The 20482-nt window shown below is 36.6% G+C and overlaps 1 protein-coding gene, 1 long non-coding RNA gene and 3 pseudogenes across 4 annotated transcripts; 2 read left to right on the forward strand and 3 right to left on the reverse strand.

Annotated features, from left to right (window-relative positions):
- Positions 1-713: 713 nt before the first annotated feature.
- LOC127860166 (glutathione peroxidase-like) lies at positions 714-3384 on the reverse strand (annotated as a pseudogene).
- A 5419-nt stretch (positions 3385-8803) lies between these two features.
- LOC127860174 (succinate dehydrogenase assembly factor 3, mitochondrial-like) lies at positions 8804-12997 on the reverse strand. The gene is made up of 3 exons (XM_052398072.1): positions 12872-12997; positions 10604-10931; positions 8804-9413 (listed from the first exon to the last, which is right to left on the reverse strand). The coding sequence occupies exons 2-3, from the start codon at positions 10772-10774 to the stop codon at positions 9243-9245; spliced, it is 342 nt and encodes a 113-aa protein (XP_052254032.1). The 5' UTR covers positions 10775-10931; positions 12872-12997; the 3' UTR covers positions 8804-9242.
- A 1696-nt stretch (positions 12998-14693) lies between these two features.
- Positions 14694-20152, reverse strand: LOC127860177 (uncharacterized). Its single transcript, XR_008039618.1, has 2 exons — positions 20004-20152; positions 14694-16013 (listed from the first exon to the last, which is right to left on the reverse strand). It is a non-coding gene; the product is annotated as an uncharacterized LOC127860177 (long non-coding RNA).
- LOC127860167 (glutathione peroxidase-like) lies at positions 14715-16468 on the forward strand (annotated as a pseudogene). Its single transcript, XR_008039612.1, has 3 exons — positions 14715-15026; positions 15406-15549; positions 15899-16468. The product of XR_008039612.1 is annotated as a glutathione peroxidase-like (transcript).
- LOC127860165 (glutathione peroxidase-like) lies at positions 18726-20431 on the forward strand (annotated as a pseudogene). The gene is made up of 3 exons (XR_008039611.1): positions 18726-19103; positions 19406-19549; positions 19889-20431. The product of XR_008039611.1 is annotated as a glutathione peroxidase-like (transcript).
- The last annotated feature ends 51 nt before the right edge of the window (positions 20432-20482 follow it).

The following is a 20482-nucleotide window of genomic DNA, read 5'->3' on the forward strand; positions in this document are numbered from 1 at the left end:
CATAATTCGCGAGGTAAGTATTGGTCGGATTTAATGAGAGAGACGTTACTGGCAGCTTAATTACAAAGAAGATGTTGTTTATGAAACCACAATGTTCGCTTCAAGTATTTGTCTGAAGTGTATGTGACTTTAAAATGTCAAGTTTCCAGCAACTTCTGTCCTGCAATTAGGCGAGGGTTTGCGCACTTCGTTCTCTATTTTTTCATCCAAGATTTCTTATATATTCGCAATCATACCCCAAACTTGTGGCCTGGATACAATACAAACTTTAATTATGTGCGATTTTAACAACAAAATATGCACAGCAAAAGAGGTGGCATTCATTAAAAAACGGGAGTTTGATTATTGCGGAAATTAGTATAAAAATTAGCATTCATTTATTACCATAATTCATTTATTACCATAATTACTCATAAGTTTCGGACAACTCTAAATTTTCAGACACCAAAATGTTTAGCCAAAATAGGGTACCTTATAAACCTCATTATATGCCATTTGGGGTGCTGTGTTGTGACTCAAGATTTGATTTATTTAATGCACAAACACAGCATGCCCTTTAAGATCTTGTTTTATTGTATACATCAGAATTTTCGCAGTACGCATTTTTTCTTGTACTTGTAGCCCTCGTCGTTTTTATGACATCAACAAAATTATAAGAATGGGATAATAAATACAAAATCAAATATTTTGCACGCGTTTATTGAAATCCCTGTCACGTTGCCGTGTCAACAGTCTGAATGCACTAAGACGTGTAGTCATGACAACGAATCAATGAAGGCCCACAGTGGGAACTGTTTTAGACCTCCAATTCATACAGACAGTAATAAACACACACACAATAAAGTAGTCAGGCGCATATACGCGCGACCTATTTATGAAATTATATAATACACTTCTTATGGTAAAAAGAATCAAATTCATAACACAAATACAACAGATACAAAACATAAAATGATTGTTGTGTTGTTGACATTATAAAAACAACTGGTAACAAATTATCCAAGCAGAGGGATATGTGTGCGTTTGGCGTTATGCAACGACCGGTACATGCGCACTTGGTGCACTTGTTGGCCGTTTTGTATGACCTTTCAACTTTGCAAGCTCCGCCTTGACGTCTGCCAGGAACTGCGCATCTGTGGCGGGGTCGACAGTTTGCGCGTACCTATAAATAGGTCTTCCGTCTGGACCAATGAGAAACTTCTCGTAGTTCCACTTGACGTCTTCGGTGTATACTGGGCTGTACAGGATTGGGGTGTACACCCTTCTTTCCACGGACGGACACAGGGACTGAAAAACAGATGACAATTATGTTCAGCATCAAATCAGTGAATGTAACAGTAAATAACAAGTATTTTCTTCTTAATAATATATTAAAACAAAAATGTTCCAGCACAAATGTTAATGCACATCGGCAAATGATAAACCAGGACGTAACGAAGCGTGTGAAGTGTTCGTCATTAAAAGGGAAAACATAATAAACAGTTGCTTAGTGATGCTTAATATGCAAGTGGAAAAAATCCATTGATAATAATTTTGACAATATGTTTAAAAGGGACCTGTCCGCAATTTGGTAAAGATACGACTTTAAAAATAAGTGTCATAGAATCAATAAAAAAAATTCAAACATTATGTTTAAACAATCAATATAACACTGCTAATCACGAGAACTGTTAAAAAATATGGTTCATTTAGGGATAATATCATTCTTAATCGGTAAAATAATAAAGCATGTACAACACTTTAACTCTTTAATTTGAAAAGTGCGTTAAATAATAATATAGGTGTATAATTCAATTGTAAATATCAAAGCCAGTATTGCGCGCTGGTGATGCTCTAGCTTTTCCTTATAGAAGACACGGGTTCGATTATCGGGGAAAGCAAGATTTGTATTGTTAAAATTATTTAAGACTTTTAAACATTATAAATTTGTTAGTAATTATATTTAATGATATTTTCCCTGTAATAAAATGTTATGTAACAAAGACGGCATATTTCTTAAAGTTTAAACATCACCTTGAGGTACGTGTACATCGGGTGCTCCTCCTGACCATTAACGTCCGTCGTTGTGGCGATAGGAAAATTCGGCACGAAGCCTCCCCCAGGACGCACGTGCTTGAGACCGTTCATTAACTCCACACCGTTAAAGGCAGGCTCTTGCTGGAATCGATAAAGTAAAACTTGAAGGCAATTAAGGTTTAGAAAGTTTGATAATGTCTATCGAGACGTCGCGTGATTTTTTAATATTTAAACACAGTACAGTACAGACACAGTAACTACGTCTATGGAGGCACGTCTTGAAACGCAGTTTGCGCATTTAATCAATGTCAAATAACTCACGATGGTTACAAAGCTCATGAACAAGCTAGCGATAGGTTCATGTGTTCATGAATTTAGAATCTAAACCAGTATATGAGCCGCGCTCTAGGTTTAATGCATGTCGTAAAATGTCATCCCAGATTTGCCTGTGCAGTCCGCGCATGCTTATCAGGGACGACACTTTCCGCCTAAACTTGTTTTTTGCTAACAAGATACTTTCTTTAAACGAAAACTATCATACAAGTGGAAAGTGTCGTCCCTGATTAGCCTGTGCGGACTGCACAGGCTAATCTGGGACGACAAATTAGGCACATGCATTAAATCCACTTTTAACAGAGCACGGTCCATATACAATTCGGATATCAATGCATATATAACGTTAAAATGGCGTTTCAGTTTGAGTCTACTACAAAACACGTGTAACCGTTACTTTTATAGACTGAATGTAGTGTCTACAAGCAACGATGCTACGTACATGTAATTCAGTAAACTGAAGTACTTACAAAGTTGAACTGATTACACGGCACTCCCACCACTTGAAGACCGTCAGCACCGTGTTGGGTCTGTAGTGCATTCAACCCATGGTACTGCCAGACGTAAACTCAGTACGTCGCAACGTTCACCACTAGCGTCAGATTCCCACGAAACTGACTCAAGTCGATAGTGGCGTTGTCGTACACGTTCCGAATAGAGAAATCGAAGATGCTCTGATTGTTTGTCGGTGTTCTGCAAGCTTGGCGCGGCGTGTCACTGCTGACCACCGACCCAACGACGGCGGCCAGCCAGACAAGCGTACTAACAACGCCGTCTCCTCGCATTGCCCGATCTGTCTCCGACACTTGTTTTTAAATAAATGTCGAGAGATTTCGAACGTCCACGCTCTCAGTTACTTATACATGCACCTTTTCTCAATAATTTGTACTAAAAGAGACTTAAAGTTATAAATACTTAAGATTTTTCAATTCAGCGTGATCTCTCCGTTTGTGATGTGTTATTCTGTTACAAGAACATTTATATTAAGACCTTACACTTATATAAACTACGCTTTGACGTGTGGCGTCACCTGCAAGGATTAGACTCCACCCACTGGTTGGCAAAAGGTGGTGGTATTCATATAAGTGCAAAGAAGTGTTGACATAACCAACGTTTATATTCACTATAGTTCAATGCATTCAAGCATATGTTACTTTGATATCTTACATATCTAATTATCTTAAATTAATTGTTTGCATCAGTCTTGACAATTTTCGTTTGAGCATTTTCTTGCGTTGTCTAATTGCCCATTTATACAACACAAACAAATAAATTTCGTTGTGGTCAGATAAAGTCAAGACAAGTCCTAACAAATGACATGTTGTCAAAAACTACAAGTGTCAGATGAATGTCTGGCCATGAAACACAATTTATTACCCTCGATATCCACGCCCGTCAAGGACGTAGACGTGGGCGTCACAGTAAGATGTAGAGTTCAAGGTTGTACAAACGTTACGATGATGAATGGCTATTTTCCAACGACGGGGGTTTGTATAGTACCTCCTAAAATAAATGTTCAATAATGCGAACGTGCAATTATTACCAATATTTCGAATTAAGGACACTTGACGGTTAATGCAATACCCCATTAGCTTAGAGTCCATTTTTTTCTTTTTCTAAAAACGCATATTAACGAAAACAGACAGTTGAAATTAAGTGACCAAGGTATTGAAACTAGGCAGTAACGTTCGACGTTAAAAAAAAGTCAGAGACGACAACCGCCACGGTCGGCTTTGATATAAACTACCAAATATAGCTTCATTTATTTTTGTTATTGAATACTTAAAGCTTTTATGAGTACATACTTACAGCTCCCAGCGAATCGGATGGTCAATAGCTGGGAGTCGGATTATTGCAAATATACGTTTTCCCCAATACTCTCAAAATAGTATTGGCACACGTGTAGAGTTCGGTTTACCCTTTACCAATAGCATTCTAAAAAAATCCCAAAGGATGACAAATGTCGTCAATTCGTTCAAAAAGTGCATTATCAGCAAGTGAACGAATGAGCTCTTTAACTGCACATTTCGAGCAAAATGCATGTAAATGAATATTTGAATTGGTTTGGGAAATTAATACCAAGCAATCTTAAAGACCCATTATTCCCAATCGAATGATTACACAACGCAAATGTTCCCAATTTCTTTTTTTTTCGCGCTACTTTTTTCCAAATTTTCCCAATTTGTACGGTTCAGGTACTTTTCACAATCGGTAAAGAAAATCGCTGTATTATATCGTTAGATCGTTAGAAATTATAGCATTAATGTGTTAATTTTAGTTTGACCATATTTTGTGACTGAAACAATGCTCTCTTTTACCAACTTTCCACACGTGTACTGTTCATGAATTGAAGCTTGATCAGATAAAGTCATAGAAAGCGTAAATTTTACTAATCATGCGTTAATTCGAAAGGCTATTTAAATTGTTGACTTGCACAACCGTATCTTTCACCAGTCCATACAGATAACATGCATGTTTAAGTCCTTATATGGATGCGTTTTAATATATGGTAGCTCTGCAATTTTCTAATCCGATCTAATGGATTAAATGGTGCACTCTGTGTGTGTGTGTGTTTTATACATGTGTACTTCTTTTATAACTTCGATAGCCAGTAGCCAGTAAATACAATACTTTATATAATGAACGATGTCCGCTCGCGTTTCATAAGAAGTAGTTTGATTGATAGCCATGCAGAAAACGTCTCCACGCGGAAGACTGTCGGCCTCAACAACTCAGTCGCACGGATTCCTTACGTACAATTAGAGCAATCGCTCTGATCAATCCTACTTATCATAGAGCGCCCCCTCATATATGTTTGTCAGCTTGACTATTCATGTGAACAAATGCGACGTACCATTTTCCACAAAGAATGTGCTTACTCACCTTGATGAATCTGTACAACAACATCAGACACGCCTGTGCATACGGCAAAACGTTCGCTTATAGGGCGTCTGTGTCTAAACATGTAAACACATGCCGAAATGAATTCCCATTTAAAGGGACCTTTTTCACGTTTTGGTAAATTGACAAAATTAAAATAATTTTTTAAATTCGCATATTTTCGTTGAAGTTATAATATTTGTGAGGAAACAGTAATACTGAACATTTACCATGCTCTAAAATATCCATTATGTGCATCTTTTGACGATTTAAAAATAAAAAATTATAAAGCGTTGCAATGCGAAACTATTGAATGATTTGGTGAGTTCTGTTGTTGTCGTTATATTTTGTGACAATACGATGATTGCTTATATAAAGTATCAAATACATCAATCCGGTCAAGCACGGATGACTGAGTGGTCTAAGCGTTATACTTATACTCCAGGGGTCAGTGGTTCGAGGCCAGTTGAGGGTTTCTTTTTTTCTTTCTTTATTTTTTTGTTTACTGGATTTTTTTAGATACAATGTTTACATTTATCAATATAAAGCATTTAATGACAAACTTCAATATCTGCAAAAAATTGCGAAAAGGTCTCTTTAAAGAGATCTTTTCACGCTTTGGTAAATTGACAAAATTGAAAAAAGTTGTTTCAGATTCGCAAATTTTCGTTTTAGTTATGATATTTGTGAGGAAACAGTAATACTGAACATTTACCATGGTCTAATATAGCCATTATATGCATCTTTTGACGATTTTAAAACCTAAAATTTATAAAGCGTTGCAACGCGAAACGATTGAATAATTTGGAGAGTTCTGTTTTTGTCGTTAAATTTTGTGAAACTACGAAGATTGCTTATATATGGTATAAAATACGTTAAGTATGTGTACTCGGCGGAATAGCTCAGTAGGCTAAAGCGTTTTTACTTCAGGACTCTGGCAGGACTCCAGGGGTCACTGGTTCGAAACCTGCTCCGGGCAATGTTCTTTTCCTTTTTTTAATTTTATTCTTGATTTTTTACTGGAGCTTTTACGATCCAATGTTTAAATTTATCAATATAAAGCATTTAATGAATAAGTTAAAAAAAATGCCAAAATCTGTGAAAAGGCCCCTTTAAGTATAAAGGTAAATGTTGCGTTTAGGGTGCAATCATACGAGGGAGCATATTGGTGAGCACAACTATTCTAAGCACATGTAACAGGTGTGCATCCTGCCCAGTGTTGTTATTTTCTTATTTGCTCGTCATTACTGGACTTTATGGTTAACCCTTGCTGATTTTATTGAGATTAACAAGTGAATTTTACTTACTATTTTCAGTGCTTTTTTATTTCACTTCAATATTAGTCGTGCTGTACACAGGTGGTTAGCGTGTGGCTATGATATTAATTAGTGAAAACATCATTTTGAATGATAAATAATTATATTATAACGAAAAATTAACTTTTCTGAAAAACAATATTTCACTATCAAATATATATATAACAAGGTATGCAACTCAAAATCACCCCAAAACGGGGTGCATCGCTTTGAACAGCCATATCTTCATCAATTGTGCAGCGATTTTCATGACCTCGGTCTTATTCAACGCAGAAATGAATTTCCTTTCTGGAAATGTACATGTCTTGCAATATTTTTACAAATGCTGGGTCAACTTTTAAAGCGGGTATATACGATTTTGTCAAATATTTATGAATTTATATAAACTGTGTAAAAAACTTATTATATATATATTTCAATATAAATTAAAATAAAAGTTAAGAAGAACATGTGTCGAAAAATGCGAAATAAGCCAGATATTTAATTCTGAAATTGAAAACGGCTGTACAGCCGAATTCGCCAGCATGTATACCATACATGTACGATGTGCATCTATACTTAGTTTAACGGTTTATTTGAATTCCTGCAACGATATCTATTCATACGACACACGAACACTATCTCCGATCCTTATACAAAGACGAATGCTTCGGTTATTGTAGGAAAATATGTACGTCACTATCGGCTCGGGGCGCTAATTTTTCTTTGATGCATTTTATTAAATTCGGCTGTAATGTATAATTTTTCTTGCCTATTTTGTGTTATTGTAACATATTTTATCAATATATTACAATTAAACACATATAAAAATCGTATATACCCGCTTTAAGAAATAACACGATACACAACACGCATGACCCAGTTGACAGTGATCATGCTGTCTTTAAGACTGAAATCTTCACGGAGTAAAGGGCAACTTCCCTACAAAGTTCATGCAGTTCGATACCATAATTCAATAAAACGTATGAATAAACATTATTACCGTTCTTGTCGTTACATTCTGCATTAAGACTCGCTGTCCAGCGCCGTTTGAAACCTTTGTTTACATACATTTCAACTAACTGACATTGTAAACATACGAGTGATTTCATTGGTCCAATGCGGAGGTGTGTCTTTACAACTGGAGATTTCATTCATAAAGAATGCATGATCATTGTCAACTGGGTCATGCGTGTTGTGTATCGTGTTATTTCTTAAAAGTTGACCCAGCATTTGTAAAAAATATTGCAAGACATATACATTTCCAGAAAGGAAATTCATTTCTGCGTTGAATAAGACCGAGATCGTGAAAATCGCTGCACAATTGATGAAGATATGGCTGTTCAAAGCGATGCACCCTGTTTTGGGGTGATTTTGAGTTGCATACCTTGTTATATATATATTTGATAGTGAAATATTTTTTTTTCAGAAAAGTTAATTTTTCGTTATAATATGATTATTTATCATTCAAAATGATGTTTTCACTAATTAATATCATAGCCACACGCTAACCACCTGTGGTGCTGTATACGTTGATTATATACATGATCAATACAATATTTGCTTTTGAAATGTTCATGTTTTCCTAATAATTTGAACTATTTGTACACACTTTTCTTTGTTTAAAAATATACACTAACTCAAAATATAGTAAATGTCTTATTATTAACCGTGTCAGAAATAAAAAATAGAATTGCATACAACTCGTGAGGGAGTTGCCCTGAACGTGACCGACAGTTTTCACAAGTTCAGTTTTTGCCACATAAAACATATTTTATTGCTATCTTCTGCTTTATATAACACTGGACAAGTGTAATCACACAGCTACTGTGTTGATATTGTGTTGTTGTGTACAAATTGCATGAATTGAGCCTCGCTCTGTAAAAAAGGGGTTTAATGCGTGTGCGTAGTGTCGTTATTTCAAAACTTTAAAAGCGATTTTCTCAAAATCACTTTTTTGCACTTTCGTGCATTTTTGGACTTTCGTGAATTTAGAATTAGTGCGACGACCTTCAGAGGGAGTGAATGCTGATTAGCGCTGTTCTGTCCGCCGGTTGTTGGTGTCGCGAGTCAATCTAATCAAAAGTATCACTAATAGTATGGTGTTCCTTTTTATTTTGTTCGGAGTTATGATCAGTTTTATGAAAACATGCGTTTTTTGTGTGTCGCGCGTTACTCATAAACATGTGCTGCTAGACATAGACCATTATTATTATATTAACTATATTGTTACATCATGCTCCTTTTTGGTATTATTACGAAGTGGCAGAAAAAAAGTATACATTCTCTTGCCTTTATTTCAACGATATGAACATACAAATAAATATACAGAGTTTCACAATCATACACATATCACATTTAAATACAACGTTAACCCTTTCCCACTCAGAAGCACAGTGAAAATGGCTATGTGCAAACAGCATAAACCAGAACAGCCTGCGAGTAACTCACTCAGAAGCAAAGTGAAAATGGCTACAGTGCAAACAGCATAAAACCAGAACAGCCTGCGAGTAACTCACAGTCTGTTCAGGTTTTATGCTGTTTGCTTCTTATCAGTATCTGATGGTTGGAAATAAAGCCTTTTAAACTTTAGTCTAGTAAGAAAAGCCTTTAATTAAATTTTACTTTTCAATGGACTACACATGCATCAAAATACATATCTAAGTGGTAAAGGGTTTAAAAAAATTAACATTCAAACAGTTATATCCTACACAGTTGTCAAGAAGGTTCACCAGTTTCAGATTTTTGAGTTGCCACACTAAAGAGTTCATGCAACTGAGCCACTTGTTCATCTGTAAAGTTTTCAAGAAGCTCTGGACCCAAATGCTGGCCCACTGTCTGCTTCTTCTTTCTCTTTGACAACTGCTTGGCCAGTGTGAGATAGTATTTCTACAACAAAATATTTTAGGCTTGCAATCGGAAAATAGTGCTTTATGCATGTGCGTATAATGTCATCCCATGTATGCACATGCTTATCATGGAGGACACTTTCCGCTTTTATGGAATTGTACGCGTGATGGAAGTCTCTGTTTAAGTGTTAGAATTTTCAAAATACAATATAAAGGTATTCATTTCTAAAAAGCCTGGTATATGCCTTTGTAAGTATTGATGCAAACATCATCTGCATCTGTTTCCTCAATTGCTCTGTATGCATACAAGTTTACCTAATATATATGACTTTAACACGAATAGTATTTTGTTTTTGTTAGTTTATTGTCCATATTATGGTATGTCAATCAGGAAAAGGTAGTTTCCTTAACGTACTTGTTAAATGTATTGATTTATTATCATACATCATAATATTGTTTTAAGTTCTACTACATTGTTCTTCATTCTTACAAGTAACATAGCAGTAAATAAACACATGTTTTATTGTCCACATGTATGATACATAGTGTAAGTTTTTTTCATGTGATATTTCATAACATGATTTGAAATTGTGATAGTCTTCATGATAGGAACTCAGTGAAGCAATAGTGCTGCTGTTCGAAGAAATCTGATTTATATTGTTGATGTTATAAATTGCCTTTGATTTATTTACAAATATTAAAAAGACCATAAACACACAAAATCAACGAATATTTCGTACTATATTTTGAAACAAAAAAATTAACACATAAACAAGATGTGTTTGTGAAACATTATGTCCCCCGATAAATTTGACCTTTGACCTTGAAGGATGACCTTGACCTTTCATCACTCAAAATGTGCAGCTCCACACTGGACCACACATGCATGCCAAATATCAAGTTGATATCTTCAATATTGCAAAAGTTATGTCCAATGTTAAAGTTTTATGCAAACCAACAAACAGGGCAAATACAATATGTCCCCCAGTATGTGACAATATATTCCATGTGAATTTCCCGCAACAATATCTGAACATTTACAAGCGCACACGAGATCTGCCTTGGGCAGGGTCAGAAGCATGACATAGTTCTTTTGATTTTGAGTATTTCTGTTACTTTCAATGAACATTTACTTTATTAATTTCAGAACTGTTATATTTAAACGTTATTAAATTGTTTATTGAAAGACTTATCTAATCATGCCATGAAAACTTTTAATTGAATATATACCGTCCACTCATCCATAAATATTTTAGCTTCCGTTTTCGAGCATGTTTTGTGTCTCCTGAACTCATCCTTAACATACTGGTCTCCCATGGCCTGCAGATTGTACGGCAGACCTCGATGGAGTCGTAGAACTGCCTTGTACAGGGCTCGAACCTGCATCACATGACTAGCCATCGGGTACGATCTAGACTGGTGTTTGATGAACAGTTGTGGGTACGATCTAGACTTGTGTTTGATGAACAGTTGTGGGTACGATCTAGACTGGTGTTTGATGAACAGTTGTGGGTACGATCTAGACTGGTGTTTGATGAATAGTTGTCAGACTTGATTTCTGTAAAGCCCAGACACATTGATATAAAATATATGTATGTCTGAAGTTAAGGTGATTAATCTTGCAGTATTCTCTTAACCCATTTATATTTAATACAACAACTTGTTGTATGGCAAGTATAACGCCAATTCAGTGCTAGCATGTATTCAAGGCTATATTAGCTGGATAATATTGCTCTTTATTTTCACATTTATAATTGAAAAGGGAAAACACTAAAATATTGATACATGTAGAAAAGCTACATGTTGTGTATTTTATTTGAATTACTGCAATGTTTTTACAACCACAGGTGAATGTCTTTTTTATAATCTGCCCTTAACATGGCAACGTCCAATTAGAGTATTTTAATACCAACTGCTTTAAAAGAAGTCTAAGTCTGGAAGTCTTTCCTTTCATGATGTCTGACACTAGAGAGAATCATATCTGGTCTTTAGCTAAGTTTGTGCAAAAGGCAATACTGATAAGGTAAACTTCAATTGCTGGAAACACTTATTGATCTACTGCTTAATTGACTTGAACATGTCAAGCAGAACATTCATATATGTGTATATATAATTTTGTGTACCATTTATTAATTGTGCAACATAAATATGGGTTCAGTGCTCCAGCTACGCGTTAACAGAAGGCCATAAGGTCCCACCATGCCATCTCAGGCCCCAAACATGAATCATACATCAACATTTATTTGAAGTTTCTATAAATTACCCTTAACACAATTTTCCAGCGACACCAATTACCCAAATCTATAAAAATAATTACTTTACATCGTGTTTGTGTGATGGGCACTATTTTTTTTAATACTTCATCTATATCCCACAGGTGGTTAGCGTGCATGATCATTGTCAACTGGGTCATGCGAGTTGTGTATCATGTTATTTCTTAAAAGTTGACCCAGCATTTGTAAAAATGTTGCAAGACATATACATTTCCAGAAAGGAAATTTATTTCTGCGTTGAATAAGACCGAGATCGTAAAAATCGCTGCACAATTGATGAAGATATGGCTGTTAAAAGTGATGCACTCCATTTTGGGGTGATTTTGAGTTGCATACCTTGTTATATATATATATTTGATAGTGAATTTTTTTTTCAGAAAAGTTAATTTTTCGTAATAATATGATAATTTATCATTCAAAATGATGTTTGCACTAATTAAAATCATAGCAACACTCTAACCACCTGTGCTATATCCATGAGAAACTGATGCCCTCCAAACAAGGCCTTGACACAGTGACCTTTGAACTAGAGACCCCAATTCCAATAGGGGTCATCAACTTTCCCAAGGTCAATGCACATGTGAAGTATCAAGCCAATCAGTCAATTTGTTGACAAGTTATTGATTGGAAATGATTTTAACACTTATCGCTACAGTGACATTGACATTTGACCTAGTGACCCCAATTTCAATAGGGTCATCTACTGTCGAGGCCAATACACATGTGAAGTATCAAGCCAATTGGTCAATTCGTTGACAAGGTATTGATTGGAAATGAATTTCACACTTATTGTGACAGTGGCCTTGACCTTTAACCTAATGACCCCAATTTATTAGGGGTCATCTACTGTCCACTCCAAAGCCAATGCACATGTGAAGTATAAAGCCAATCTGTCCATTCGTTGGCGAGTTATTAATCGGAAACGAACTGGTCTACCGACCGACAGACCGACCAACTGATATCCAGCAAAACAATAAAGCCCATTTTCTTCGAAGGGTGTCATAAAAATCAATATGACATTAACTTTAAATGTGTTCGTATTTACATATTTTTCTGGAGCGAATAGGCGAAGGGGCGAACACCATATAGTACGAGATACATAGGTGTAAGGGCGACTCACAGTATCTTAACATTTACATGTTTTACACTAACAACGGTAACGATACATTAAATCATCTAAAACATCAGTTATACATGTTGTATTCATTTGATCAAGTTTTCTTACCTTCACACGTTTAACATTTGAAACGTAAATATTATGCAACGTTAATTTTGTCCCGAACTGTTTGGGTACGATTTACTAATATTCTTAACTTCCGGTATGAAAGTTCCAGGTTTAAAATGCGGTGATTTGTGGGCCCGGTATGATTTTTGCAGTGTATTGCAAGTGTTTGAAATAGTGATGATATTTTTAAACGACATCTTTATCGTTAATAATGTAACAACAGTTCTTACCAAAGTTGTGATATTATGCAAATAGGCATTTCTGTTCTAAATATACACACGGTTAAACATCTGTTCGATTGCTCAATTAAATGGATTTATGAAGTAATTTGAATGTAATCAGAAAAAACAAAGATATATTTCAATAGCAAACAATTACACTATTAAATCATATAATTCAAATATTGATGGCAGCTGTTCTAAACAGATCTAGAAAGAAAGTACAAACAAAATTAATAATTAATAATAATCTGCAAATATAAACACATTGGAACTTAAGTGACATAACTAGGAGAAAATTTAAACCCCGATTTTAGAACACGTTCTTTTATTTATGACAAAGTACCAATTTAAAAACATAACGCAATATCAAAATATCAAGCACAAATTTCTACAAGAAAACAGTGACTCAATTGGATCATCCTGCAAACCATGAAGCTTCTATAAAATTTCATTCAATTCAGACTACAAGGTCCACTTGCTTATACACAACTCGGATATGTAAAATATATCTTAAAATCAGTCATTACATATGGCGAAAACTTGTAAATCCGAACATTTGAAGTCACGAAAAATATTATTTTTTTTGGCTAGAAATGAGATTGTCCGAACAAATAGAGTAGCCGAAAAATGAGAGTAATTTCGGCAAGTGTTTGTCGTAACTCTAAATTTTTGGCCAAACGAGATTTACGGCCATAAATAATGACTTGATTTTCGGACAGTTTATTTTACGATGCTATTTTACCATATTTCTACCCTCTTGCGCTTCTCTGGGGACACTTCGATCATGCGTTTTTTTAGCCGGATTAAGATAATAAAACTTGGCAGACGAATGTCTTAAAGCAATGGCCTTTACGTTTGCATTATTGGGTAAATGAGCATAACGCTCGATTTGTCATTGTCGGCTCGGGTAATACTTAAAAATACCCCGGGTACTCTTATGTATACTGCAATATACCCCGGGTACGGGAATACGCGTAATGGCATCTGATCAATATTAGATTGTACCCGAGTTTTATTCCCGCCCAAAATCATTTTTCGTAAAACGCGTTATCGTATTACGAAACGAATTTCTCTTTGGACAAAACCTGCATCAACTGGCTTTTTCAGTATGAGTTTTGATCATATAGAGGCCAGTTTACAGAAAAATGATAATATAAACATATACAGTTTGAAAAAAGGGCCGACAACGACAAATTAAGCGTTAGTATGTCCGGGTACGTTTTAGTTAATAGTTCGTTCCCGGGGTGTATTGTAGTACATGTATACTTAAGAGTTCCTGGGGTTCTTTTAAGTAGAACGCTAGCCGAAAATAACGTATCGAGCGTAATTGACAATGAATACAAATAATAGGCAATAATTTAATTTATTCTTATGTGTCCGAAAACGTATAGTAATTACGGTAAGTTTAAGGTCTCGAGATGAATATTCTTATTACAGAATGACACTACCACAAACACAGGGCGGTCACAAGCTGAAGCGTTATTAGGAAGAAGTCTAAAGTACTGATAACATTAAGTCTTTTCAGTACACAGAGATAAGGAGCAGAATAAATGATTTAAGACTTTGAAATTTGAGATATCTCTACATAAATTTTGAAACACTTGTCGGCGAAAGACCGGACAATGCAAGGAGACGGCGTACTGAGTACGCTTGTCTGGCTGACCGCCGTCGTCGGGTCGGCTGTCGCCAGTGAAGAACGCCAGGCGTGCGGACCACCGACGAACAATCAGAGCATCTTCGATTTCTCTATTCGGAACGTGTATGACAACGCCACTATCGACTTGAGTCAGTTTCGCGGGAAGCTGACGTTGGTAGTGAACGTTGCGACGTACTGAGGACACGTGTGGCAGTACCATGGGTTGAATGCACTACAGACCCAACATGGTGCTGAAGGTCTCCAGATTCTGGGAGTGCCTTGCAATCAGTTCTACTTCGTAAGTACATCAAGTTACTGAATTACGTAACATTATTACATGTAGACACTATTTTCAGCTTATTAAGATTACGGCAAGCAAGTGTTGCAGTTCACTCAAAATTAAATTTACATATGACTTTGTATCTGCATTGATAGCGTACATATCCGAATGTTGAATTTTGGTTAAGATTAAGAAATCATGAACATGTAAATTTATCGCTAGCTTGGTCAAGATCATTGTTGCCATAATAAGTTAATGAAATTGAAGCAATGCGTATACTGATTTTCAGTACATGCTTCATAGACGCAGTTACTGTTTCGCACAATGTTCTTAAAAAACAACACGCGACATCTCAATATACGTATTATTTAAGTTAGTATTACTTTCCCGATTCCAGCAAGAGCCTGCCTGGAACGGCGTGGAGTTGATGAACGGGCTTAAGCACGTGCGTCCCGGGGGAGGTTTCGTGCCGAATTTTCCTCTCGCTAAGAAGACGGATGTAAACGGTCAGGATGAACACGCGATGTACAAATATCTCAAGGTGACCTCATAGACCTTCTATACCATCAGACATGTCGCGATCAGCTTCGCCATACCGATTGTTATAATAAAACTTTACTTATTAAAACTTTAATAATTTAATAAAACGTTTTGTCTACTCTCATATTTGGCATCAACAAACTACTGTATAAGTTAAATTCCTTTTTAATCACGACCGTTTCACGTGCTTCGTTACATTTAGTGTATCATTTGTAACGTTATAAATCTGGACAATCTTTAGAAATCTAAATCATCTGACGGTTTTAATATATTAAACAGAATACAATTCATGTTGTTTACTGTTACATTCACTAAATTGTTGCTCAATGTAATTGTCATTTATTTTCCAGTCCATGTGCCCGTCCGTGGAAAGACGGGTGTACACCCCAATCCTGTACAGCCCAGTTTACACCGAAGACGTCAAGTGGAACTACGAGAAGTTTCTCATTGGTCCAGACGGAAGACCTATTTATAGATACGCGCAAACAGTCGAACCCGCAACCGATGCGCAGTTTTTAGCAGACGTCAAGGCGGAGCTTGACAAGTTGAAAGGTCACTCACAACAGCCATCAAGTGCACCAAACGCACGTATTCCCGCGGTTGGATAACTCGTTACCAGTTATTTATTAATGTCAACAATACAATAATTATTTTATGTATTTGTGTTATATGATTATTGTACGCTTTATTATTAGAAGCGCATTTTGTTATTAATATTAATGTCGCGCATGTTTGCGCGTCACTGCTTTATTTTATGTGCTTTATTTTTATGTGTTTATTACTGTCTGTATGAATTGGAGGTCGGAAACAGTTCCCACTGTGGGCCTTCATTGATTCGTTGTCATGGTTACACGTCTTTGTGCATTCAGACTGTTGCCATTTCAACGCGACAGTGTTTAAAATAAACGCGTGCAAAATAATGAAGTTGTGATTTTATGTCTGACACCACTCCTTAAAATTTGGGTGTATCATAACAAAAAATTATGGCTAGAAGTACAAGAAACAAGGGCTTATTGAGTAAATTCGCTTATGACAACAGTACATAAATCGCATGCTGTGTTTATGAAGCACAGTAATAACTCTTTATGCTGGAATTGCAAGCACTTTATTAAAATATTTCTAAGTATTTTAATTGTGTTGAAATGTTTACTGATTATCCCGTGTATGCTATTTTCCAAAGGATTTTTTTATTATTAGCAATAATAATCTACCATTCTTCCTTGAAGTTATTTGTTCACAATTCAAAAGAATATACAATCATTAATTCAACCATGTACTGTATCTCAAAAACTTAAACTACAGATATAAATTAAAAACAACAACGGAGGGACTGACCTTTCGCGCATGTATTTTATTTGTTATCAAAGTGCCGTCCGTTATCGAAGTATACGCATGACCCGTGTGCTATCAGGTCACCAATTAAATCTTTATCCACACCAACAACAAAGTATCATTAACATTTTCTTATTTCTAGCAAGAAGTAACATTGATTGTATTACAATGTCACAGAGATTTTTCTTAACGATTGCTAAAATGCCCATTTTGTGCCTAATCACAATGAAACGTGCTGTGATCATTTGTTAACACTTTATTTATCTCTTTTTTGTCCAATTTACACAACCTTGCATAGCGACTTTGGTCTGAAAATACCGAGTTCTAAAATGGTTCTACGAACACCACAATAGCCTGCGCATTCGCGCACTTTGTTCAGGAGCTATCCTTTCCTCTACGAAGTCACGCAACATTGCGTGGTCCCCTTAGCGGACAGGGTAGCACATGTGCGGGCTGATCATGAGCTAGACTGGCCGCACAACGCATAATGCCCATTCTAACATGATGCGACTCGTGTAATGAACCGACATTAATATACGATGTATTTACTTAATTGTAATAGTTAAATAAAAGCTCATACAATCAGAATGTGTCGTGATGAGTTTGTTTTGAACGAACCGATTTTGACAGGTGTACGTTCACATTCAGGAATGTAGAACACATTTGTACATGCAATATAAAGTGACACAATAGGTTTCTTATCTAGACGCCTAGTCACGATGGAACGGTTACAGGCACTATGGGCCGTCCTGATAAATCATTGACCTCAATTATATCTCTTATCGTGCGCAACTGTTGTTCGGACGTGTTCACAGACTGAGCTTTTTTAGTTAGCGGCCAGCTAAATTTACAGAGCATATTTTGCAAATCAGTATGTGCGTAGAAGCCTTAAGTGCGGTAAGAACCACAGCTCACTCTGCAAGAGACGATTGCCGCTGCCTGTCTGCAACAGACGACGAATGATTCTGCTCTGGCAGTGAGTTTATATACCAGCTTGTAAGTCGACATTGGCCAGTCTAGTGTTTATCATTGAAATCTGTACATATTGGCTGCTTTCATGGAAAACGGGGCTTAATGCACGTCAAATAAGATTAGCCTGTGCACACTGATAAGCCTGTGCAATGCGCACAAGCTAATCAAGGACGACAACAGCGAACAACTTCAGTGCCTTCAGCGCTTTGATTATTTAATTGTGTCAGTGAATGCCTTTAACCGATACATTTTCACCACGGAACAGTATATATCTTCTTTAATTATAAGAATCAAATTTAAGAAAGAAATACCTACACAGACGTTATATCTAGTGGAGCTCGAACCAGCATCCTCTTGAATTTTATTTTTTAAACTTTAGATAAGTGATCCACTCGAAATTACATAATATAACGAAAAATAGAGAATAATTCCAAAAAAATCATTCGTTTCGCGTTAAAAACGCTGAACACTCTTTACAAATTCAAATGATGATAATTCTTAATTGACGTCCTTCATTATGAGTTAACGTCATTAGTTGTTTGGTGCCCCCCTTTTGTTTTCTGAATTTCTGACTAGAAATTGGAGATGTTAAATGTTCATAATATGTAAACAAGTCCCTCGATTGTCTTCTTGTTAACACCAACCTTCTTAATAACGCGCTCTGCCATGTGGTGATGTTTCAACCAGACACGATGAGGAAAGACAATGCTAAATATACGAAAGTCTATAAAATTGTTGCATAGATCCCTGAACTTGAACAAGAAAGTCTGTAAGATTCATAACGTGCGTTGCCGTTCTATATCACACCATTGTAAGCTCCCAGTTAGCACAGATAAGGCGGATGAGAATCTATAAATTGTAACGGACGTTCAAGATCTCTCGACATTTGTTTGGAAACGCGTGTCAGAGCTAGACGGGAAAATGCGAGTAGACGGCGTACTTAGTGCGCTCGTCTCTCTTGCCGCTATCGTCGGGTCGACCGTCGGTAGTGAGGCCGACAATGCAATACCGCCTCGTCAGGCGTGTAGACCGCCGCTCGGCAATCAGACGATCTTTGATTTCTCTATTCGGAACGTGTATGACAACGCCACTATCAACATGAGTCAGTTTCGCGGGAAGCTGACGTTGGTGGTGAATGTTGCGACGTACTGAGGGTACGTCGTTCAGTACCATGGGTTGAATGCACTACAAACCCAACATGGTGCTGACGGTTTCCAGGTGCTGGGAGTGCCGTGTAATCAGTTCCACTATGTAAGTACTCCAGTTGTCTTAATTACTAAAACGTACAATCGCTTGGAATTCAGATATTATTAGTCGATATTTTTAAGATAACACCAGCACCCGTTTGGTTGTTAATTGACGGCATAGGTTCTATGAACTATGCCGCAATCTTGGGTTCTTTGAAAAAGGAAGTAATGAGCATAGTGCTTTCTTAGACGTGCATAATCGACTTGATTCCGATAATTATGTTCTGGTATATAAATGCACTGCAGTGTCACAATAAACTTATTATTCACGAAAGATTGCCTTTAATATTACTTCGCCGATTCCAGCAAGAGCCTGCCTGGAACGGCGTGGAGTTGATGAACGGTCTAAAGCACGTGCGCCCCGGGGGAGGTTTCGTACCGAATTTTCCACTCACTTTGACAACAAAAGTGAACGGTCAGGATGAACACCCGATGTACAAGTACCTCAAGGTAAACTTCATATAAAAGCATTGACATTTTAGCCTCTCAAAAATACAGCGATATAATGCATGTTGCGATAGGATTGATAATTTATGGATGTAAAGCTTACAAGCTCAAGCTATTAAAATATGCTGTTACCATTATTTTGCATGTTTTTTTCCCCGGATATCCGCATGCGTAAAAGAATCGCCTTTTCATTACTTACTAATTTGGAATTTTTCGAATATCACGAACGCTTCATAATAATATACATTAACACGTGCTTGTTTGTCATTCGCAAATGTGCTTGACACTAGTAGGCTAGAACAAATGTTGCAATCTAAAACGTAATTACCATCTATTTCCCAGTCCCTGTGTAAGTCCGTGTATAAGAAGCTGTACCATCCCATCCTGTACGATCCCGTGTACACCGAGGACGTCAAGTGGAACTACGAGAAGTTTCTCATTGGTCCAGACGGCATACCTATTTATAGATATGCGCAAACAGTCGACCCCGCCACAGATGCGCAGTTCCTGGCAGACGTCAAGGAGGAGCTTGCAAAGTTGAAAGGTCACACCCACGGTCCATCAAGTGCACCAAGCGCACACGTACCGGTCGTTGGATAACTCGTTACAGTTGTTAATATAATGTATAAAAACAATAATGTATTGTTATTGTATTGTGAGCATGATTTGATTCTTTCATTATGTATTCTAAAAATTTGGTTGCTTGTGTTTGCTATCGACTATTTTATTTTATGTGTGTTTATTACTGTCTGTATGAATTGGATGTCGGAAACAGTTCCCTCTGTGGGCCTCCATTGATTCGTTGTCATGGTTACACGTCTAAGTGCATTCAGGCTGTTGTTATGGCAACGTGACAGTTTTGTTCAATAAACGCATGAAAAATAATGGAATTGTGAAAAATGTTCTGACCCCATGAACATGATATACGGCGTGTGC

The sequence above is a fragment of the Dreissena polymorpha genome, chromosome 15 (assembly GCF_020536995.1).
Source record: "Dreissena polymorpha isolate Duluth1 chromosome 15, UMN_Dpol_1.0, whole genome shotgun sequence".
NCBI classification, from domain to species: domain Eukaryota; kingdom Metazoa; phylum Mollusca; class Bivalvia; order Myida; family Dreissenidae; genus Dreissena; species Dreissena polymorpha.